Source organism: Mastigoproctus giganteus, chromosome 14 (genome assembly GCF_048544385.1).
Source record: "Mastigoproctus giganteus isolate SK-2022 chromosome 14, ASM4854438v1, whole genome shotgun sequence".
NCBI lineage: Eukaryota > Metazoa > Arthropoda > Arachnida > Uropygi > Thelyphonidae > Mastigoproctus > Mastigoproctus giganteus.
In genome coordinates, this window is record NC_143588.1 from 107,884,635 (window position 1) to 107,909,277 (window position 24,643).

Below are 24,643 nucleotides of genomic sequence, written 5' to 3' on the forward strand. Positions count from 1 at the left end.
ATCACCGAGGTAGATTAAAAATAATAATGCAGTATCACTGGAAAAAAAAAAAAAAAAAACGGATAAAATAAAATTTTGATAAAATAAAAAAAAACGGATAAAAACGGAAATACCTTGAAATCTTGTATATTTTGATATTTATTGTGAACTATTAATAAAATATCAAAAACATTTGATTGTGAACAATCACAATTCATGAATATTTATTGTGAACAGTGTCGCCGAAGGAGAATATTTGGTATCCTGGCATGTAAATTCCAAGTATCCAAAAGAAATCGATCTACCACCTTACAGAGCCACACAATGTGCAAATTATTCATGCCTATAAAAAACACGAGCTGAGACAATATCATTTCATTTTTTGGCTTCCTCAGTGGGACAGCCTCAACTCCAGTAATTGGGATGGCAAATAATCATAGTTTAGATGATTCTTTGAGATTATTATTATTTTATTATTATTATCATTAGCCATATGGTGCAAGGAAGCCTGAGGCTTTTGCTGCACCAGCCAAAAAAAAAAAAAAAAAAATTCTAATTTACCCTAAGACAGAGAGAGAAAGAAGTAGAAGGAAATCACCAAGGAAGAGAAGAATGATGATATCCAGCTCAGGACCCTGGGTGTGCCAAGCCCATGCTCACCAGATGTGATCCCCTGGGGTTGAAGGCAAGCTGTTGGATGGTTTGAAGCTGGCCAGTCGTATGTGGAAGTGGCACATTGGCATAATGTGTCACAGTGTTGTCTCGCCGCTATGGAAGCAGTTTCAGGATACAGGAACCATTACATAGGGTTGGCCAAGTTTGCCTGAGGGTTACATCAACCAGAACTGACCACTGTCTGGCTCTAACAGCAAGACAGGACTCTATGATATAACGTCATGAACTGTGTCTTGAGGTTGCTGCGGACACAGCTGAAAATATTTCCAACTCGACTGTGTTAAAAAGGCTCAATCCAAGTGGACTCTATAAAAGGATGTGAGTGGTTGGAACTCCATTAATTCAAAACCACCAGAGCTCATCGAAACTGGTGCCATGATCAAGTCACTTGGAGCCCTGAAAAAAGGGGTACAGTAGTTCTTTGACGAGTCCTGCTTTAGCCTACAATCAGATTATAGTTGTTATTTCATCTGGAGACAAAGAGGATTGTGGTACTGTCCCTCTAACATCACAGAAAGGGACACACGGCGAACACAGTGTTCTCACACAGGGCGGAATGATGATCAATGGCTGCACCCCTCTTCATGTGTTTGATAGAGGTACCATAACTGCACAGAGGTAAAGTTGTTTAGGGTCTAAATTGGAATACTTTGTAATCGTTCTCCTCCATAAGGATTAGGTGTTCCTGGTTTCTTGGTGAGTATTGCAGCTGAGTCACCAGTCGGCAGCAAAAGTCGTTATACAAGCTGCCGTTGTACATTAGGTTTTCCCATGATTTGGGTTCACCACAAGAGCAAAGGGGGGGGGGGGTTACTGAGTACAGACTACTAATAAGCTGCTCTCCGTCAAGAATCTGGGGTTCTTGTGTTATGGGAGTCTGGGGTGACCTTTGCTCCCATACTCTTGACGACACCACTTCCTGGCTGTTGAACCAGGGCCTTCCAAATGCTTCTCTGTCACTCATGCTCATCTCCAAGCAGTGGTGGTGAGTACCGTGGAGTCCCACTAGGGGCTCTGCAGCCAGAAGCCAGATCATAACCCAGCACAAAACTACACACACAACACTTTTCTGACTTACAGAGGTTCTGTATTCATAACAAGAGTACTGGATGTGCCTTTCCCAAACACTATGCCACAACATACAGAACTGACTATGCAGAATTGACTCAGCATATCAGGTGGATTGTGAAGATTGTCTTCAATGTGTCTGTCATCTCTTCAGTGCAAATGCAAGAGATCACACACACGTCCCATTGTACTTCAATTTTCGTCCAGCAAAACAGACAAATCGACCATAGAACACACGCAATTAACCAGACATAAGACATAAGCACGACAGATGAATTATTTAATTCTTCCGGTGGCCATAATAGTTTGTACTTAAATTTAATGGGTATACAGGCCCATTCTGATTAAGTACTTTTTCCCCACAGAAGGACCTTATGATAGGTCCATTAATAATAATTACCTATTTCCATTATTGTTTTTATAATTACGTACTTTTATTATTTTTATAATCAAATTCTTATATAGTCACTAAATTATTTTTTATTCTTTCTTAAAACAGATTAAAGGTACAGTATATAAAAAATTAATTAAGCCAAACTAAATGCAGCAAGGCATCATATGTTCATACGTAGTTTTTTTTTTTTTTTGTTATCTATGGCGCCCACTGAGAATAAGTAACAATCGCCTTCTCTTTTAGTGAAGCGTTACTTATTCGAGGTAGTGCAACACATGGCAACTCGTTGTGGAGGAGGTGCACAATATGAGATACAGATAAAATTATGCCCTTTTTACACAACTATCGTAGTTTTTTCGTTTAAGAGTTATCTATGGTGTATTTACACCAATATTACACAGATAAAAAATGACTGGAGGTTATTCTTTTTAATTCAGCGAGCGCCGCGCATGCTCCGTCAGAATTGCAGGTTCGGTGACAAGTCGGAACTGCTCCATCAGAAAACGATTCAGACAGGTTGGAGCTGGCAGTGACTTGCGAGCTGACCGTGACTCTTGACGCCACAGAATAGTAAGTGCTTGACGCTATACTGGAGGATTACCTTAGCTTTGTTTCGTCTTGTTGTTTAATTTTTATTGAAGTCGATTATTTAATGGTTATTGTGCTATCAATTACTCAATGTAGTAACGAGTTGTTTACTCGTTATTGTGCTATCTGTTGTGTAATCGTTATTGTGCTATCGAAATTAGAAGTTTAGTCGTCGCCATCGTGCTGCTCTCTGTTATTTTATTCTGAGGTGAGTTTTCTTTGTATTCAAGTAGGTTTTTTTTGAAGATTTTAGTTAATATATTAGTTGTTAGTGTACGATTCTCCCAATCTAGGTCTCTTGATAGTAGCGGGTGTGTGATGGTGGCTGACCCCAGAAAAAAAAAAACATTTCTGCAGACATCATGGTTAATTAATGCACTTGAAAACGTCTATTAAAGGAAGGGCGGGACGTTTCAGTGGTTGTGTCTGGTGTTAATTTTTGCTACTTGTTTTAAAAAATGACCATGTGCAACAGTATCAATAGCTTACCTGAAATCCAAGTATATGATATCAAAATTATTTTTTACCATCCAGTTCCTTTGTAATCACATTGTAGTATCCACTCAAATTGGTCAGGAAAGATTTCACCTTAACAAACCCCTGCTGTGTCTGAACTATAACTGCTGTCTTATCTAGATGAGCCTGGATTGCTTTATTAATGAGTGTAGCATTTAGGGCAAGTTGCAATTTCACTTATGTTACATTACTTTCCTTGGAACATAAGTGAAACTTAACAGGTTTGTAATTACTCATGTTACCCTTTGATTACCTTTTGTGAATTGGGGACATATTTACACTTCTCCAATCCATGAGGACCTCCCCTCATTACAATGATTCTCCCATAATTATGGCTAAGAGTGTGCTTACTTCCTTTGCTGCCTGCCTCATAACTGGATATATCTCCCATCGACCTCAGGTGCTTTTCTTATGTTTAACTTCAACAATTTCTCCTCCAATTTTGTCTGAGTTGTTACTAAATCATTCAGCTGCCTATTAGACTTGCATAAATTTCTGGCCTCCTTCTCTACAGAACTCCTCATGTGTGAACAGAGATGCTGAATACCCATTCAGTTTATCAGTTACCTGAGCAGAATCAGCAGCAGTTGACCCATCAATATCAAGTGGGTCAATGTGATTCATCCCTTTCCTTCCAGTGTTTACACAAGTAAAGAGGTCTTTGCTGTTTTTGTTTTTATACTTTGCCAAAGATTTCTTGTAAAATGTCTTCGCCTGCCTAACCTCCTTTGTGACTTGATTACAGACTATTTGTGTATAATAGGATACTGTGGTGCCTGATAATAATTGATATGCATTCCATGTATTTTTCTTCTCTTCCTTGATATTTCCTTGAATGCTTCCCATTTAGGATTTGGTAAGCATCATCAGTTGGCCCCCACAGTTTGGAATTTAAAAACTGTCCAAGACCACCACAGTCAAAAAACCTTCCCTTTATCCCCAGTGGTAGTTTCAAGTAAATTCCACATCAGTACACTGTGATCACTGCCACCTATTGGTTCTTTTATTTGCAGATTCTTGTTTTTTTTTTTTTTTGTTTTTTTATGTGAACCCCAAACACGAGAGGTATTAGAACCTATAGTACTTAGTACCGTGCTTGGGTTGGAGACTGAGAAGACGAAGGAAGATATTTGTTGACTTCTGTAGATTGTAATTTTCAGGAAATACGTATGAAGGAAGGTTGTTCCAGAAAACGGCAGTTGAATGAATAAATGAGGAAGATGAAAAGTTGGTTCTGTGGGTTTGAAGTTGGACAGTAAATGGATGTTGGCTGGTGGCGGCACGTGTTCGGACTGTTTTGAAAGAGAGAGCGGGAATTATAGAAGCTAATTCAGAAGAACAGTGCCCATGGAAGTATCTGTAGAAGAGGCATGCAGCAGAAACAGTGCGTCTATGAGACAGCGAGTGGAGAGACTGTTAGAGATGAATCATTAATTAACCTAACTGCCCTCTTCTGAATGGAATCAAGAAGCCTGAGAGAGGTTTTGAGAGCACCACCCCAGATGTGGGAACAATATTCCATGGCAGGGCGGATTTGCGATTTATACAGAGTGAGCAGCTGTTTGGAAGAAAAGTAACGCCGAGAGCGAAAGAGAAAACCAAGTTTTTTAGATGCAGAGGAAGCAATATTTGTAATGTGCTTGTGCCAAGAGAGATTAGAAGTCAGGGTAATCCCCAAAAGAGATATATCCTTTTGCCTAGAAATTGGAGTGTCACTAAAGATAAGCATAGGAGCAGAAGAATCCTTTTTGCGAGATATAAGACAAGACTGAGTTTTAGAAGGGTTGAAATCAACTAAGTTGTCTTTGCGCCACTGGAGAATTACCTGAAGATCGGCATTTAAGGAATTGGTAGCAGATTTTCGAGAAGTTGAAGCTGATTGAGCAGGACAGGGTTTCTCAAAATGGAAAGTTGAATGCAATGTGCTATCATCGGCAAAACTATGGATAGGATTTCCAGTCAATGGAAGAAGGTCATTGATATACAAGAGGAAAAGAGTGGGGGAAAGAACTGAACCTTTGGGGACACCGGCATTAGTGGAGAAGTTAGAAGACACAGAGCCATCAACCATCACCCTCAGTGAGCGATCAGAGAGCAAACTGGATAACCAATTACTAAAAACAGTTGGCAAACCATAAGATGGAAGCTTGTTTAGAAGACCTTTATGCCAAACACGATCAAAAGCCTTTGAGATGTCAAGAGCAACTACTTGTGTTTCACCGAACCTTTCCATTGAATTAGTCCATAAATGGGTAACATAAGCCAGAATATCACCAGTGGATTGACACTGACGGAATCCATACTGGTGATCGTTGATCAGACGGAAGGTTTCTAGGTAGTTTAATAAGAGTTGGCGGTTAATTGATTTCTCCATTACTTTAGAAAGAGTAGAAGTAATTGCAATGGGACGATAATTGGATGGGAGGGATTTGTCACCCTTTTTAGGAACTGGCTGGATATGAGCAAATTTCCAAGCAGAAGGAAAAACACCTTTAGAATAAGAAAGTGAAAAAAGGCGGCAAAGAATAGGAGTAAGTTCAGGAGCACAGGTTTTGAGAACAAGTGGAAAAATACCATCAGGACCTGGAGCTTTCTTAGCATCGAGATTCATCAAAATCCTTCTGATATCCTTTTGACGGAAGACCACAGGAGGCATTGAATGGAGTGTGTTGGGAATGGTGGGAGGTGTTTTACCAAGATCATTAATACATGAGCTGGAAGAAAAATGGGATGCTAGCAGGTCAGCTTTATCCTTGGCTGAAGTGACAACAGAACCATCTGATTTGGACAGAGGTGGAAGCAGAGATGGGCAAAGGTTGCGGCCAATAGCTTTGGAAAGAGACCAGAATGCTCAGCTACCAATAGGGCAAGAAGCAAGTTTTCTACTCTTAGCCTGTTCAAACTCTAGTTTGGACTGATTAATAACTGCTTTACAATTGTTGCGAGCTTTGGTGTAGGCAGAAAATGAAACTGAAGAATTAGAAACAAGCCAATTACGATATGCAACATTCTTCTCGTGGACAGCCTTAGCACATTTATTGGAAAACCAAGGTTTAGATAAAGGACGAGATTTTAAAGTGGAGTGTGGGATAAAGGATTCCATTCCTGCAAGAATAATTTCACTGACACGATCTGAGCAAACGTTGACATCAGAACTTTTGAAACAGTAATCCGACCAAGGAAAAGAAGAAAAGAAGTCTCGCAGGTCATCCCATGTTGCATTCTTGTAATGCCAAACAATGACAGGTTGGGAATAGCCATGAGATAAAGGTTCCATTGGAGAAGAGACAATCTCCAAATTGTGATCTGAAGTGCCTAAAGGAGCTCTCACTTCGACCGTGTACTTAGAAGGGTTGTTTGTGAGAAAAAGATCAAGCGTATTGGCTGTATGATTAGGATTGTCCGGTATTCTTGTAGGTAAATGAACAATCTGTGCTAGGTCATTAGTAATTGCAAAAGCCTCAGCATCTCGACCTGCTGGATCGGTGTGACTAGAAAACGGAAGCCAGCTGGGGTTGTGAACATTAAAATCACCAAGGAAAATTACCTCACTGTTAGGAGAGTTGGACTGGAGAAAGTCAAGTTGCAACGAGAGGAAGTCAAAGAGCTCCAAGTGATTAGTAGAGTTGGGAGAACGGTAGAGACAACAGATGAATTTGACACAATGAGGTAGAGAGATTTTAAGCCAGAGAAGATCAAAGAGAGGAGATTCCCAATTGCCAAGTCTCTGACAGGGAATATCAGAACGGACATATGCACAAGTACCACCTTTGAGGCGAAAGGAATCATACAGCGAATAATTTGGGCATCTGAGATGAGCAGTAGTTGAATCAACCGATAACTGAGATTCTGTCAGAAAAAGTACACGAGGTTTGGCAGACTGCAAGTGGAAATGGATATCGTTGAGATTAGAATTGAGACCACGTATATTTGTGAAATGAATTAGGAAGTCCTTGGGAGGTTTAGATCTTTTCGCAGATAAGCTTGCTCTATTAGTTTGACAATTCATGATGTATTCAATAGTAAGAAAAAGTGGGTGGGACATGCTGTATGAAGTAATGAAATTTTTGGATATGGCGTACATGTGGTAAGAATATACCCAGATCCTTGACATAACGTGGCCTCGACAATGCTCCCTGCATACACACTACTCGGACTCCCTCCAGTCACTATCTGGCAGAGTAGAGGTAGCAAGATTATACACTAGCTGATCTGGAAGCCTCCTAGAGAGTTACCAATAGGTCCGGTCCGGTGTACTAACTAGCGGCTGGCCTGCGAAAACCGTTTTAAAGCTGTACCCTCGAAATGTCAGCTATACTGGATCTCGCCACGACGTTCATCATAACCTCAAAAGTCATCAATCATACTGCATGATGGAAGAGATAGGGAAGGGTTGACCGGAACTTAGCCCTAGAGACTAAACATGGGTTCCACCACTTCAAGCCTCCAATAAGCAAAGTGGTGGTATTTCACCGGTTGATGAGAGTCATCTTCCACCTAGTACTGCCTGGTAACATAGAGGGGCGGCGTTTCTCCATGTGGTGTGGGCGCCACACCTCGACCCCTGCTTACGTTGGTTCACACCTGGGTGGTCACCCACCATGTACTTGTGCATGGGGGTTATACCCAGGATTGCTAACAGTCCCACCATCGTGAAGATGCAAGCAGAGGATTTGGCTGTCACAGACCGTCCGGACTTTGCCAAAATTGGGTCACCTGATATTCGGGTGACACTTGACTTGAGTGTCACCCGAATATCAGTTCCATCAGCGTTTTAGACTCCCAGGTAGCAAGTACAGCTTGTCTGGCATATCTGAGAGAATGTCTGTGACAACCTCAAGGACCAAAACTTGTTGCACAATTGCTCATAAAAACTAATACAGGGATGGCAATACATCAACCACATTTTGTATACTACTGATAGTGCCCTTTCCTGTAGTTAGGGAAGGTATATTTCTGTAGTGACACTTTTGTCATTCTGAAAAATTTATTTCCCTTCAACAAACAACCACCTCAGGTACATTTAATTTAAAGGCGCCTCCGTAGCCAGGTGGGAAGGAGCAGCAGTGCGTAGCACACGCTTCTTGATTAGACCGGGGTTCGAGCCCGTCACCACCAAATACGGAGGATGCGGAAAGGTCAAGGAATGACCACAGCATATCCCCGGAGCAATATGGCCTTAGTTGCTAATGCTCCTAAAAAAAAACAAATAACAAACAAACGTTTAATTTAATTTCAGTTTGTATATGTAGTTAAGTCATATGCCTAATAAATACAATTATATTGTATTAACACTGCTGTTTGGTTCAAAAATAATTTCATTAGTATAACTAGTTTTGTTGGAAAAATTCATTTTTCTCTTTTTCAGTCATTTGGATAATATTCTCAGCATATATATTCCATTTTCTGTGAGAAAAATGTTTTATTTCAGTTGATAGTCATTATGTTGACTTTTGAGGCCTGTTCTGTGGAGCATTGTTCATGCACTAAGCATTTTCTGTAGTTCCATTTAAAACTGACTTCTAAGAAGAAGTATATTCCAGTTATTCTCAGATTGCTTAATTTTTTTGTAAGTTCTTGGTTTAGAGAGCGAAGAGAGCGAAGCAAAGTTGAAATGTTCGTACAATTCTCTGTAAATAAGAGTCGCAGTATATAGTTTGTATAAAAGTTGCATATCGAAGTTCTTTTTTCTTTATGTAGTCATTGAATCCATAAATTAGCAGAAGTATGCAAATGAAAGATTTAAAGATATTGTTTTAAAAGTGTAAAATAACATGACTCGTGTGTATATCTTCTTTGTGTGAACTGTGTATGTGTAACCATTTCATCTCTTCTCTTCTATTTATATTTTTCAGAATCCTCAAGGACAATAAATCACTTCTACTATCCAGTTTAATATGGAAAAGAGAAGAAAACATAAGGAATAAAGATATAAACAATTCTTAACTTGCAAGTAAAAATTATCAGCAGTTTAAGCTAAAATTAACAATCTAAAAATGTCTGTGAATGAAAAGAAGAAAGTCCCATCTTGCAAAATGTGTGGCAAGACATTTTCACGCTCAACTCTTTTAAAACGACATATAAGAATTCATACTCAGGAGAAACCCTTCCTTTGTGAAATATGTAGCAAGACATTTTCAAGATATGATACACTTAAGAAACATTTATTAATTCACACCACTCAAGAGAAACTCTTCTGTTGTGAAATGTGTGGCAAGACATTTTCAATGTCAGCTAAACTAAAACAACATTTAAAACTTCATACCAAAGAGAAAATATTCCGTTGCGAAGTATGTAGCAAAGCATTTGCAAGATTGGGTTATCTGACGGAACATTTAATAGTTCATTCTGAGGAAAAACCTTTTACTTGTGAAATATGTGGTAAGGTATTTTCACGATCCAGATGTCTGAAAGACCATTTAATGGTTCACACTCAGGAGAAACCTTTTCCTTGTAAAATATGTGGGAAGCCATTTTCCCAATTAAGTGGCATGAAACAACATTTATACGTTCACACTCAGGAGAAACCTCATTCTTGTAAAATATGTGGCAAGGCATTTTCGCAGTCAGCTTCTGTGAAAAGACATTTATTAATTCACACTTTAGAGAAACTGTTCCCTTGTGAAATTTGTGGCAAGGCATATTCAAGATCAGATTATCTGAAAAAACATTTATTAGTTCACTCTCAATAGAAATCCTTTGCTTCTGCAATATGTTGGAGATTATTTCTGAAATGAGGTAGTCTTAAAAAACTAGAAAATAAGTAATTTTATTACGTACTAATGGAAGACCATTCTCAATTTGAATATGCAGTAAACTGAAAAATAAGAAACATTCATGATTATTAAAAGTGGAGAGGAATAAGTAATACAGATCCATGTATCTTAACTGAAACGATGTGTATAAATGAATAATAATTTCTTCTTCCCCACTTAGAAAATGACTGTCCATCCTACATCAGGATGGCACCCATAAGAAAATAAATGGTCCAGTCACAGTTAGTTTATATCATAAAAAGGTGGTTTTATATTGTTTTTGTCTGTCTGTTGATGAAAACTAAATCTGTATCTCTTAATGAAAACTGTAAGTGCAATTGTGTGTAGAATTAAAATAAATTATAATAAAAAAATCATTTTGTAAAATATCTTATATTGGTTAATCAGTTTTTATGTAATGACAAGAAACCAGTATTGGATCCAGAAAAAAAATTACAAGGGGGTCATCATCTTGTGCCTTGTTTATGCATAAACAGCGCACAAAATAATGGACAGAACAAAATAAATATGACGCTCAAACATAATTTGACTGGCAGACACAGGCACGCAGCTAAAGTCTGAATTACTTTGAATGCACAACCGAACTGCATGATGTTTCAAACTAGAATGGCGATCACTCAACATCAGTGTTGCTAACTGTAGTCAGTTGAAAATAGCTGAGCCACAATGCAAAAATAGACAAAATCCTATGTTAACAATGAAAAAAAAAAAATTGTTTTTTGTTGCTAAAGCGAATTTAAACAATTGGTGTGTATTCTCCAAAAAACGACTGGGGCATTCAGGGTATTGGCCTGGTGCTCCTATTCTGAATGTGCCACTGCTAGGAACTGTAATAATAAAATTTAATATGTAAATTTTTACTAATAAATTACAAAAACGCAATTTAGATAATAGTATAATATAAATTTTTATATAAAGCATTTTCAGAATCACAAAATATGTATCGTTATGCTGTCCTATTTACACAATTGGCTTCAGATCAATTTTTCTGGAACTATAATTAAAAAATGAAACAGCAAAATATAAATAATATGAGATTCAAAAATTTAACACTACAGTAACAGTTAATAGAATATGCTATTTTTTTCATAATGACTAATAAAAAAATTGTCTCTTTTTAGCTTTGGAAGTAAACAAACTCAACTCAATAACAATGGTATATTTAAAAATCATTTCCTCGTGTTCTCAAACTAAGTTTTTTAAATATACTTTTTTTGTAGCTTCTCTGTCATTCAGTTTAATATCTTGGGTTGGTTAAGTTTAAGTTATGAAGTAATACTTGATTTTTGCTTGAATTAATATACTGTATATTATTTTACTGCTGACTCCTTTCAAAATCGGCCATGCGGTAGGCAATGGTATACCACCACGTTATGTGATGCCACAGAGACCACAACAGAAACTGCTGTTAACCCGATCCCGGATACCACTGTGTGCCCTGCAAAATTAAATTTAAGAAAGAAGAGGGTAAAAGTGGCCACATGGTATGTAAAAAGTTTAAAAGAAGTCAAGATAGATATGGTCATCAATGAAATGGATAGGTATAAAATTGACATTTTAGGAGCAACCAAAGTCATGTGGACAGGACAAGGTCATTTCAAAACTGGAAATGGGGTTTTGATTTTTTCTGGAAGTGACCAAGTAAAAGAACATGGTGTTGCTGTCATTTTGAATAAGGAATATTCAAGGTCTCTTCTTGGATACAATCCTATTAATAGTAGAATTACATAGAATGATGACAGACTTCAGAGCCAGCCAATAAATCTCACAGTTTTATTGCATATGCACGATATCCACAGATGAAGATATTTATTTATTATGAAAATCTGCAGCTCTTCATCTGGTCCCAAAAAAGGATGTTTTTTGAGAAGGCTCTGCACATGGTACTCAATCCCGGATGTGATTGAGTAGATGTGGCCCAATCATATCTTTTCCGATAACATTGAAAGCAACATTATCGATGTGATCTTGTTGGAGGTCATTGTAGTGTCTGCCATTGAGTGTCTTCTTTGCCCATCTTTCTAGCTTAGGTTGAGTGGGGTATACCGCTTATCTATCTTCCTGGTGGAGTGGTGCTGTGTTGTTCTCGAAGTAATCCGTCAGATTAACTATCACTGTTTTCTGTTGCTCTATCAGGTTCCTCTTTCCGAGCTCTTATTATTCTTTCCACTGCTGACTTCAGGTGGTGTTGGCGGCTCTTGGTCATCATTGTCCTTGTCTTTCGCATGATATCCTCTAGCTTGGTGTTAGTCCAATCTATGACCAGGAAGGTGTACGTGAGTACTGGAGCTGCATAGGTGTTTATGGCTTTAACTGTGTTACCTATGTTCAATTTTGTTTTCAGCAGACTTCTGAGTCTCATATTTTTCGGTCAGGCACTTCTTGATTTCCTTGTGCTCTAACTGCTGAGCCTGCATCATCCCTAGGTATTTGTAGGTCTCTCCCTCTGTCATAGCTTTGATCTCTTTACCAGTCAGCAGCTGGTAGTTCCGGTCGACTAATTTTCCCTGGTGCAGTGTGTGGGTCTTGCATTTGTCTAGACCAAATTCCATCCTGATGTCCCTGCTGAATTCTTTGGTAATCCGGAGTAGTTGCTGGAGTTGCTTCTCAGTTGCCACATAGAGCTTGATGCCATCCATGGACATCAGTTGGGTGAGGGTGTACAGGTTCTTTCTTCCTTCTTTGAGCTTATATCCATACTTGCTGCCATTAAGCATGGTGGATAGCAGGTTGAGTGCTAGACAGAACCACAGCGGGCTCAAAGCATCTTCCTGAAAGATTCCTCTTCTAATGGGGATTGGCCTGGTTGTGCTGTTCTCGACCTTAATGGTGGTACTCCATTTCATCATTGTTGCTCCTAGGAAGTTTGTCACTATCGGACTCACCTTGTAGATCTTGCATAATGTGCCTCTGCTAATGCTAAATTAACAATAATATATTACAATTACATTGCTTATCTTCCATAGAAGTAGAGCATTCACGCTTGACAGTCAACAATAACTGCTGGGACAAGTAATTAAGGTTATAAAAATAACCAGTGGAGCAATAGCCACGGCGGCATTCCAGATACCACTGGCGCGCAGAGCGGGTGGTGAATTGCTGGAACAGACTACCATCTGTCGTGGAAGTTGATTGCTTAAATAAATTCAAGGAGGAACTGGACAAACTTTTAGAGGGAATGGTGTGAATTTTTTTTTTTTTTTTTTGGCTGATGCTACATAAGCTCATATGCTTGCTTTCTTGCATCACATGCCTCTGTTACTATAATTATTACAATTACTATAGATCTTCAGAGTCTCTATTAGCTAGCTTTGAGGTTAGGAGTCAAAGGCTTTGTGGTAATCGATGTAGGCCATCTATAGGTTGCAATGCATCTTGTAGGCTTGCTCCATAACTGCGGCATCTATCATTAATTGCTCATTGCATCCTTTGCTCCTCCGCTTGCATCCTTTCTGCTGTTCGGCCATTATGTTGTGACTCTCTAAGTCGTCTGATATCTTGGTTATGCAGCTGGTCAGGATTTTGTAATAATAAACTTCTTTATTGCTGCTAAGTACGGTACATGTATTAGGAACAATAATTTTCATCACAGTGTCATGGCCAAGAGTTTTACATTATAGATGTGATTAAATTGGTAAAAAATTACAGTCACATGGGAAATTGAGTTCCACAAAATTAAACTTGTAAAAATGAAATTATAATAATAAGAAAATATAAAGAGGAACATAACGGTATTTGTAGTCGGTAGCCATTTTCTGTAGGTTGACTCCAAGATGGTGTAGTGCATCGTTGGGAGGCAGGCAATTGGCCTGTATTTCGCTGGGTTACTTGAATCTTTAGGTTTTAGATATGTGACTCCTTCAGTGAGAAACTTTGGGATTGTCTCTGGGTGCCTTATCATTCAAGTGAACTGCTCTGCTAGGTGCTTCTGTGTGCAGGCGGGCTTCTTTTACCAGTAGTGGATGTTATCAATTCCTGAGGTTTGCCAGTTGTGAGTGTTCCTGATCAACTGTTTTACTTCTCGAATCTCTCATCTATTGTACGTCTTTGGTTTTCTTATGTTCTACTTCTATCCAGGGGACTGCTGTTATGTCTTACTTCACTGCTCCAAATATTTCCCCAGAACTCTTCGATCATCTTCTCGGGTGGTCCATTTCCTGCTTTTTCACCCAGTTTCCTGTAGAAGGCTCTTTGATCCTCATCGAAGATTTGGTTGTTTATTTACCTCTGGGAGCTCTCTTTGTATCAGCATAGTCTCTTGCAGAGTGTGAGGAGGTTCTGCTTCAGTGTCTCCAAGTATTCTCCTATTCTATGATTTCTGGTCTCAGGTTTGTTGTGGATGCTGTCTCTCTTGAGGATGCTCTTCACCTTTCCAATCAATTTCTTACTTCTATTACCCTGTTGGTACTGGGTCAACTGACCTATCTTAATATCAAGTCTTCTTTCCCAAGCTGGTGGTTCCTTCTGTTTTTGGTTCTGCTGCTCTCGTTTCTTTTCCATTAATCCTAGTGGCAGCATAGTATATGGCTGTGTGGATAGCCTCCAGCATTGCACCATTGTTGTTAAGGTAATGTGGCATTATTTGCCAATCAAGGTGGTCTGTTACTCTCCACAGGATTTTATTTGGCCTCTGCTTAGGTATCACATGGGTTCTTGTGGGGTCCATTCCTTCGAATTCTGTTAGGGCCTTCTTCCACTGGTCTTCTATTCTGGCTATCATGACTTCGTCTCTTTACATTCAGCTACTCTGGATTGTATTTCTTCTTGCTCTTTCTCCTCTGATTCCGTGGTATGCTGTTTCTCCTTTGGTTCCATATTGACCATATTCTTTGTGCTTTATAGTTGATCGCTCACATTCTGCTTGATTTTTTTTCAAGATGGCAGGAGCTATTAGGTTCTTCGTGACGATGGTTCTTCTTTGGTCCACTAATTGCTGTTCAGTGATTTGAATATCCAGGAATCGTTTCAATCACTTGGTATGTAGTCGCGACCTGTACATTGTCATATTGATCTATAGCCTTGTTATTTCATAGTATGCTTGCATGAGGTACGTATTCATTTCAATGCTCCACTTCATGCATTGGCGTCTTCTTCCTTCCTGGGTGGTCACTAGCTCAGTTGTGCAGGTCTTGCCCTTCTCTTGTGGTAGCATTATGGGGGACAACGCCACTGTTTTGCTCAGGAGACTCAACCTTTTCAAACCAACCCCTCTGCCTGAACGCGAGTGACTGTATCCTACGCCACACTCGATGTAGTATGTGGACATGTGTTTTTGTAATGGTTCGCACCTAGAACGTCAGTTCATCTCCGCCTCGTATCTCTGTGAAGAACAGTACCACTATAGAAGGGCCAGAAATAAGTAGTGTATTATGTGTGTGTTCTGTTGTGTCTGACCGCTTGGCTACCCAGATCATCAGTCACCTGGACAGATGATTCTGGGTACTCGTCCACACCATGGGAAGGTGGGCCAGTCTCAATGGAGCTTGCATTGTCTCAATTCGAGACTGACCCACCTGACATTGGCAAAAGATGGGCCAGATTCCTCTGGGGGCCCACTCCAGAGGAGAAAAAAATAATAAATATATATATATATATATATATATATATATATATAATAATAATAATAAAAATAATAATAAATAAATATAAATTTTAAAAAATAATTAATTAAATAAATAATAATAAATAATATAAAATAATAATAAAAACTTTTAGGGAATGTTGCTCCCTATTGAGTAGCTCCACCAGACAAAGGAGTAGGATTATTCGTAGCTGTATAATTAATTCTTCTTGTGAAAACAGATGCAAACTGCTGAAGAGCAACATAAGAATTCTTGTCTCCCACCAGCAAAGTTTCATGCCCATGAGAGAGTGTAGAAACTGATGAACAAAGAACATCTCTAAAGTCATTATACAGCGGACATTCAAATAAAATGCGGCTCCAATTTTCATTTTCCCCGCATTGACAAGCTTCCGTTCTAGAAAGACCAAAACTACATAGTTTTTCGTTAAGAGATCCATGTCCTATTAAGACGAAGGATGTATATAAGTCTAAAGAGAACCAAACAGGTTTCTGCTTTACACAAAAGGTCACCTCAGGGAAAAAAGTCCTAGTAACAGATCCGACAGATGACGTATCCCAGCTTGTCTGCAATAGATTTATCATTTCATTCCACAAATGACTACGTTCTTGCTTAATATCTGAATTAATATTCAGAACCAAACCCATAAATTCAGTTGATAGTTGGTTTTTTAACCTATAACAAAGACCTCTGTAAGCTACGTGAAGGTCCAATGGCAATACACCTGCAAGAACCTGTAGTGCAGAAGTTGAAACAGTACGACAAGCTCTTAACATACATAATAATATTGTACGTTGCATAGTAGCCAACTTCAATCGAAATTTAACAGTTCTAAGCCTGTGAAACCATACACCTGCAGCATAGGAAGGAATACGGCCTTATAATAGATTCTCATGGTATGTCTAGAAAGTCCCCAGTCTGAACGAGAAATTTTTACAATAGCACCAGTGAATCTTCTGATCTTTGTTGTTACATTATTTAAATGAGACAAAATTAAGCTTTGAGTCGATTGTAATCCCAAGTAATTTAGTTTCAGAGACAAGTGGAATCCTGTTATTATTAATCTTCACTAAAGGGGGTTGTTGAGGGTTTAAATGTGATCCAAAGATCATCATTTTAGTCTTAGATGAACTTATTGTCAATTTATTATCCACTGTCCATTGAAATAAATTTTGTAAGACATCATTGGCATTACTTTCGATAGCAGATCTAGATGAACCATGAATTGAGGTAGTAAGATCGTCGGCATAAGTGATGATTTTAGTACTACTGAAACTACGGGAAATCCAATCCTCTAATACCATATTCCAAAAAAAGGCCCTAAGTTTTACGAGGGTGTCCCCCCTGGGGACACCCCTCGTAAAACTTCTCTAGACACCTCTTGAAATTTAGATTTCACTAAAATGTGACGATTACTGAAATAGCTTGTGAACAGGTGGTATAGTTGCTGAGAGCACTCTGCCACCATAGAGAGTCAAAAGCGCCCTCGAAAGGTAGCTAACGTGTACTTTGATGTTGAACTCTCAATGCTGCCAGCAAATTCAACAAGTGCATCTTCACAGGACTCCCTACACAGAACCCGTATTGATTAGAGGACACCATATTTTTCGACTGAAGAAGATCAGTAACATGCAGAGTCATTAGACGCTCTAGCCACTTCCCAAGATTTGGCAAAAGTGCAATAGGCCTACAAGATCTAGGATTTAATGCTGGTTTATCTGGTTTTTACAGTTTTAAAAGCGCAAATTTCCACATATCAGGAAAGGGACCTTCTTGGAGATATTTGTTAAAAATTAAAAGTAGTACTTGTGGACGCAATTTGAAAAATCGCAAAATAAATGTATTTTCAACCAGGTTTATCCCTGGACATTTCTTAATATTAATCTTTTTAGCAACAGAGGTTAACTCATCAATGGTAAATTCTTCTGTCTGAATATTGGTGGTATAAAGCGAATTTGCAACTCGAATATTTGAATGTACAACAGAATCAGTAATTAGATCATCCACCGGGAATAGTCTGTCAAGAATAGCATTAACTGTATTCATCCAATCAGTAGTCTCCAGGAAATCTTCTTTCACAGTGCCGTATACATTTAAAGAGTGAATCTTATTACGAGCTATCTTATAAATAAGACCCCAGGGATTATCATTACCAGCACTGTGAACAAACTCCTTCCATGTTTCCCACTTACATGTGGCAATAGCCTTTACATAACGTTGTTTGAGTGAAATATATTGAGAGTAAAAATAAACTACTTCATCAGAGTGCCAATCCCTACGTCGACGCTGATATTTTCGACAAGCTTGATGTACCTTTTTTCCTTAAAGAAGACAATTCTGAGGTCCACCAGGAACAGGTCTTTAAACTAATCTTTTTCTTGCTGGCCGATTTGTATTAGGCCTTAAGTAATGAATGGCGTAATAAGGCAGAAATTCCAGCAGAAGAGACGAAAAGTCTTGTTCAGTGAAATCTGCAGAAATGGAGGAGTCAAATAATTCCCAGTTTATATGATTTATGGAAAATCTGAGTAAAGCTAGCTGTAGTAAAAATTGAACTCCAGGTTTAGAAAAATCAGTAACAACAAAAAATAGAACCCAATGATCACTTGTTGTCCAATCAGTAATCACCACCCAATCACGAACAACTGCTTTAAAATGAAAATTAGTTAATGTCACATCAATATTTGATTCTCCAACAGAGCTGGAAAAGGTTGTTACCACTTGAGGTAGGTTTATTACATTTAAGCTGTTATTAATAATAAATGCCTCCAACATATGACCACGACGATCGCTTCCATTACTGAACCAGAGTGGAGATTTAGCATTTACGTCAGAAGTTATTAAGACATTCTGTGGACCCAGGAAATTTAAAGTTGTTTCTAGATAATTCAAGGATAAATTAAAATCTTCTGAGGGAGGACAATATAGAGAAATTAAATAAAAATTCAAATTCAAATATGTAACCAAAATACAAGTAGCCGTTCTATTGCATCAACCATTGATTATAGTGATATCAAGCTGATTATTTAACACCGTTAATCTGCATAATCCTAATACCAGCAAGCAAAGACGCAGGAAAATCAGCAAGAACATCATTATCTCCAATAACAGCTCCATCTCCGGGAATAAAACTTGTATTATAACTACTATTCATTGGCGGTCCTTAATCGTGCAGTCTGTAATGCCCGTAAGTACTTGGGACATGTGCCGTCCCTAACCGAGTGCTGATATTCCTTCCTATGTCTCTTACAGTTGATGCAACTAGGTGGCTCTTTCTTAAATGGACACTCATTAAATACGTGCCCACTTCGAGCACAATGTCCACAAGACGGGGACTCATGCGAACAATATTGGGTAGTATGTCCATACACGAGACACAGAAAACATTTAGTGACTATTGTATAAGGACGGTGCTTACGAGAACTCCAAGTCAAAAACAACCTGTCCTGCAAATTACACCATTTGTCCATAATGATATCCCCATGTTTTTTTAGTCACCTTATTAGCCTCTCCGAAAAGAAAACTTGTAATATCTTTTCGCATTTTAGAAATGACCGCATATACAGAGGACGCATCTTGAATATTATCACACTCATCAGTTATTGTACTCGCATAATTTTCACATTCATCAGTCATTGTACTTGAATCAGTATTCAAAATAGAGGTAGGAATAGACCCAATCCCCTCCACTTCAATTAACTCACCACCTGTGCTCTGCTCTCGTACTAACTGAGCCGCGGGTCTTAACTGCTCGTGACGAATACTTTTAGAATATACAAACTCACCTAACCTTCGTATATCGCCATGAGATTGAGGAATTTTAGGTGGGAGTAGGGGTGAAGTATCCTCTCCCTCCCCGCTGGATCTGTCTAAAGATCGTTTACCATTAGGATTTCTATCTTCCATAATTCTTTAATAGTGTTTTGCTCGGGAGACTGTCTAGAACTTTTCGAACCAACCCCTCTGCCTGAACGCGAGTGATTATACCTGCACCACACTCGATGCAGTATGAGTAATATTACTCTGCAACATCATCCATCTATGGAGGTGGATTTGTTTAGATTTGGCTTATGTCCATTGGGGTTTTTAGTTCTCGCGAGTGACACCATATGGCGCCACTATCTGCTTCAGCCGTCACTCTGATCTTGGGGAAGGTAAGTCCAATGGAGCAACTTTCGCGATGTTTTTTTTTTATTTTATTTTTTTTATTATTATCATTTTATTATTATTATATCGGAAGCCCAGCGTAATAGAGCCGCATTCACTTCCACTAAGGTGGGATTTGAGCCCAGCTCCATCAGGCTGGTAGTCCAGTGTGTTAATCACTGGGCCATCGTGCCTGTTATTAGTAATAGTAGCAGCAACAGCAGCAGCTGCCACCATATGGTGCAAGGAAGCCTGAGGCATATACTGCACCAACCAAAAAAAAAAAAAAAAAAAAAATTCCCCAAGTTACCCTGAGAGAGAAGTAGAAAGGAATCACCAAGAAAGAGAATGATGATATCCAGCTCAGGACCCTGGGTTTGCCAAGCCCATACTCACCAGATGTGAGACCCTGTGGTTGTACACATATGCTTGACCAGTTCGGTGGAATTTTAGTACTCTGGTTCCAAAACATGAAATTCTGTTCATTGAGATGATAAGCGTTTCTGGAAAACTGTAAACTCTGCCCAGCCTTCGGAAATATTGCAAGAATTAAGAACACAGATTTCTGCGAGTACCACTTCCAACTTACCTGTGAGCGTCACTGCATTAGGCAAAACAAACGTAAAATTTGACTGGGCGTTCTCTGAATATAAGTCCACACAAGAGTTACTTGGCAGAGTTAAGAAGAACATCTTTGGCACTTGCCCAGGAGTTATAGGAGGCAGGATATCAGAACCACTTAACCAGTAATTGACGCTGACCTTGTTCTCTCCTTAAGTACCTTTTCGATGAGGAAAACATCTGTAGGCAGTTCGTCTTTGAGATTAACCTTTTGCAACTGCTGCTGGTAGAATGTTCCTTCGATCGTTTCACTGGCTCAATCTTTCACTCTATATACAACAGTCTGTCTTAGTTTCAAAACTTGAGAAACTGTGAACACTTCATGACTCCAGCTGCCCCAGAATCCTTTGTGAAAGGGATGAGAACCACTGCTAAGCACGACGAGATTGCCGACTTTAAATTTAGGAATCTGCTCTTTGGTCTTTTAAGTGCTCTCACCCAAAAGTATCTTGAAAACGCATCGATTAAACGAGAAGATAGGAGATACCTCGTTTCTCTTTAGACAGATTGTAAACTCTGTTAAATAACACTGAAATGTATGGTGAAGCCCCAGAAATACTATCTTGTTCCTGGGAAAATTAAGTCTTTGCAGTCTGTGTCGCATATAACTTGACTGGTTTGCCAAGTATTCTTTCATGATATGACTGGGTAACTGTATGTTATTGCAATGCCTTAACCCACCGAAACTACCTACAATGCTAGGGTTGTGGTAATCGTCCAACATCTTGTTCTTTTCCAGATAGAGGAAACATACGAAGAAGACTCGCAGGAGTGCTGGTGGTACTTATATTAGTGGCGGTGGGAGCCTTCTATGACTTGCCATTGATGGTGGTGTTACAGAGAAGTGTGAATGAAACAAAAGAATTTACAGTTGGAAAAATTATGCCAATTCCTCCCTCGTAATTTTTATTTTCAGCCATTTAAATTATTCTTCTTTGCAAATATTATCTATGTGATTCTTTAGTATTACAGAGAAAAATAACCTTTTAAGTGTTTAATTTTAAACCTTAAATGGATTTCACACATCAAGTATATACAGAAGTTACAAAAAAATTGCAATCATTGCAGATAAACTAGACAAGACTTCAAGGAAGCACATAGGTTTAATTTTCAGCTTTTCAAGAACAGGTAATAACCTTTTAACAACGGTTTAATTATTTACTTTGGAATAGATTATTTTACAAACCAACATTGCAGATTAAAATGAAAAGACTTCAAGAAAACACGCAGGTTTCATTTTCGGCTTTTCAAGAACAGATGGATCTTTGGAAGAAAAAAACTTTAAGAATTCAGATTTTATTTTCAGGTCTCAACAACAGATGAAAACAGCAAGGAATTTTTTATATTTCAGGAAAAAAAAGTTTTTCATCACGCACTGAAGGTGCCGCGTCTACCCTCCCCCTGAGCATAACCATCGCCAAAATAGACCTTCCCAATTAACACCCACAACACATTGCCACATAATTAATGTTAAAATTATTCAGAAAAATTCACTATGATGTCACAACCGATACATTCAAAACATACATCTAACCCTCCAATATCGGGAACCTACAAAGTCATGAGGAAACGTTGAAGCCCACTGTAAAGACACCACTGCCAGTTCAAGCTTGGCACAAAAGTAAAATTAAATTCTGAAATTACAACTAACGCCATCTAGAGAAAAACAAACCTTTTCTCACAAATACTATTTCTTGCCAAATCGGGACCCACCTCCGTCCATGCAAATTCGGTTCGTTGTGTCGGGACCCGTATCTTCCTGGGGATCCGTCTCCGCAAATTGGTTCAAATACTCTCCCATTACTACTGACCAGCACAGCCATGAGAAAATGTCAACGCCGTTAACGTCAAATTCCACAATGACAGATGGAAGTTTGTTCCAGCAATTCACCACCCACTAGGTAAAGGCAAATTTCCACACATCTGTTCTACAGCTCTTTCCTCAATTTGAATTTATGCCCCCTGAGGTTCGCATCTGAGCAAACAGAACAGTACCATCAGAATTCAGTGCTCAACCCATTCAAGCCCTTATACACATAAATCAGATCATGTCGCAGGTGCCTAGTCTCTAGCCACTTCAATTTACAGAACTTAAGCCTCTCTTGGTAAGTGGACCCTTTTGTTCCCCCTCACCAGTTTTGTTGCCCTTCTCTGTGCTCGCTTATGCAACTTCCTAAAATGAAGCCTCCAGACCTGTACGCAGTACTCAAGGCGTGGCCTGATCATTGCCAATTTTACAAAGGTGGCCTGATCATTGCCAATTTTACAATCGTTTATTTACCTCCTTTTTTCCTGCTAGCAAAATTCCTGTATATCATTGACAAAACCCCATGATCTACTCTGGCAGCCTGTCTGCATTGCTCAGAAAACTTCATATCTGACTGCACAATTACTCCCAGGTCTTTTTCATTTTCTACCACCCTAAGTGTAGTGCCACACACTTGGCACATTCATCTGCAGTTACTTCTACCCATATGCAGTACTTTGCATTTGTCAAGTTTAAACTTCAGTTGCTACTTCGCAGCCCATTCTGCCCAAATTTTCCAGATCCTGTCGCAGTAGCACACTGCCATTAATACCCTGCCAACCTTTGTATCATTTGGAAGCTTTGGCACTAAGCCTGATAATATCAACATCATTGATAAATATACAAACAAACAGTAAGCCCAACACCGAACCCGTTGACTCCACTAATAACATTAGTTCACAAAGAGCAGCATCCATTGATTATTGCTCTCTGTCTTGTCCCACTCAACCACCTTTTAATCATTGTAGCAACTTACCCTTATTACCATTCTGCTCCAATCTGTACAGTAGTCCTCCATGCGCAACAGTGTCAAAAGCTTTGCTGAAATCCCAATATATGATATCAAAATTATTTTTTGCATCCCTTTCCTTTGTAACCACATCATAATATCCAATCAAATTTGTCAGACAAGACTTTCCCTTAACAAACCCATGCTGTGTCTGAATTATTGCTGCAGTCTTGTCTAGATGATCTTGCAAGTCATCTTTAACCAGATACTCCATTATTTTACCCGGAACAGAACTTAAATTAACTGGTCTATAATTACTTGTGTCACCCTTCGATCCCCCTTTGTGAATTGGGGATACATTTGCACATCTGCAGTCCGTGGGGACTTCCCTGATTCCAAGGATGCTATCATATTTATGGCTAAGGCTTTGCTTAGTTCCTTTGCAGCTTGCTTAAATATAACTGGATAGATCTCATTGACACCAGGAGCATTTCTTATGTTTAACTTCAACAATTTCTTCTCCAATTTTCTCTGTTATTACAAAATCATTAAGAATCCCGTTACAGTTTGATAAACTTCTGGAATTTTCCTCCCTTAATAACTGCTCATGTGTAAAATCACCTTCCAAGAAGCAAAATTTCTCATGTTTAACCTCGATGAAAGTTACTTCTTTAATCAATACAATGTGACGACCGCTACCTAGCGGTTCTTTTATTGTAAAATTTTAATGCATGAATAATCACTACTGATATCTAGATCAAGAAGTATTACTGCCTGTTGCTGCCTCTCTTGAACTTTACTGCAGCTACCCGATATTTTGCTGGAAGAGCGGTTACTAAAACTTAAATTATCAAAATTACTCGTTCCAAAATCATTCAACAGTATTTTTTTTTTTTTTTTTTTTTTTGATTTCTCTATCAAATTTTGATTTACAACTCCATAATTTTATTGGATTTTAACTGGAGCTCTAATTCCTTCCACTCTTGCATGCATATTTTATGATTTTAAGAGTTCTCATGCGAGCTTAAACCATCTTGTAAATGACACTAAGAACGGAACCCAATAGTTTGCAAGAGAATATTTGCATGACTAAATAATTTGCAGCAAAAGCAGAAAATGGCATCCTTTTTTTCCCGAGTTTATCAACCAAGTCCTTTCATGCTTTTCGCCATTTTTGAAGGTCCTGAAACAATACTCAGTTGTAAACCGTAGGCGATAAGCATCAACGGGATAGAATTTCGATTTTTCATTTTGGGTGGTGCCATTATCATCATCAGCCACTTTGAATCCACTACAGGATGAAGCGCTCTCCGGCAACTTTCCAGTTCCTTCTGTTTTGTGCAATGGCCATCTACTTACTACCCATGAATTTCATCTATCCATCCCTGTTGTTGTCTTCCAGGTTTTCTTTTAGCTCCTCTTGGATACCATTCTGTTACTTTCTTAGTCCATCTGTCATTGAGCTATGTGTCCTGCCGAAGACCATTCCATTTCTTTATTTTTGATAAGAATGTTCTTTATTTGTGTTTGCTGCCTAATACA

At 38.7% G+C, this 24,643-nt stretch overlaps 1 protein-coding gene across 1 annotated transcript; it reads left to right on the forward strand.

Annotated features, from left to right (window-relative positions):
* The first annotated feature begins 2,687 nt into the window (after positions 1-2,687).
* On the forward strand, positions 2,688-10,204 carry LOC150075515 (uncharacterized). Its single transcript, XM_090388795.1, has 2 exons — positions 2,688-2,912; positions 9,076-10,204. Exon 2 carries the CDS (start codon positions 9,217-9,219, stop codon positions 9,910-9,912), a length of 696 nt encoding a protein of 231 aa, XP_090244921.1. The 5' UTR covers positions 2,688-2,912; positions 9,076-9,216; the 3' UTR covers positions 9,913-10,204.
* Positions 10,205-24,643: the final 14,439 nt, after the last annotated feature.

Excerpts from the sequence above, each read along its gene's own strand:
- LOC150075515 (XM_090388795.1), top strand. The coding sequence starts at position 9,217 with ATGTCTGTGAATGAAAAGAAGAAAGTCCCATCTTGCAAAATGTGTGGC.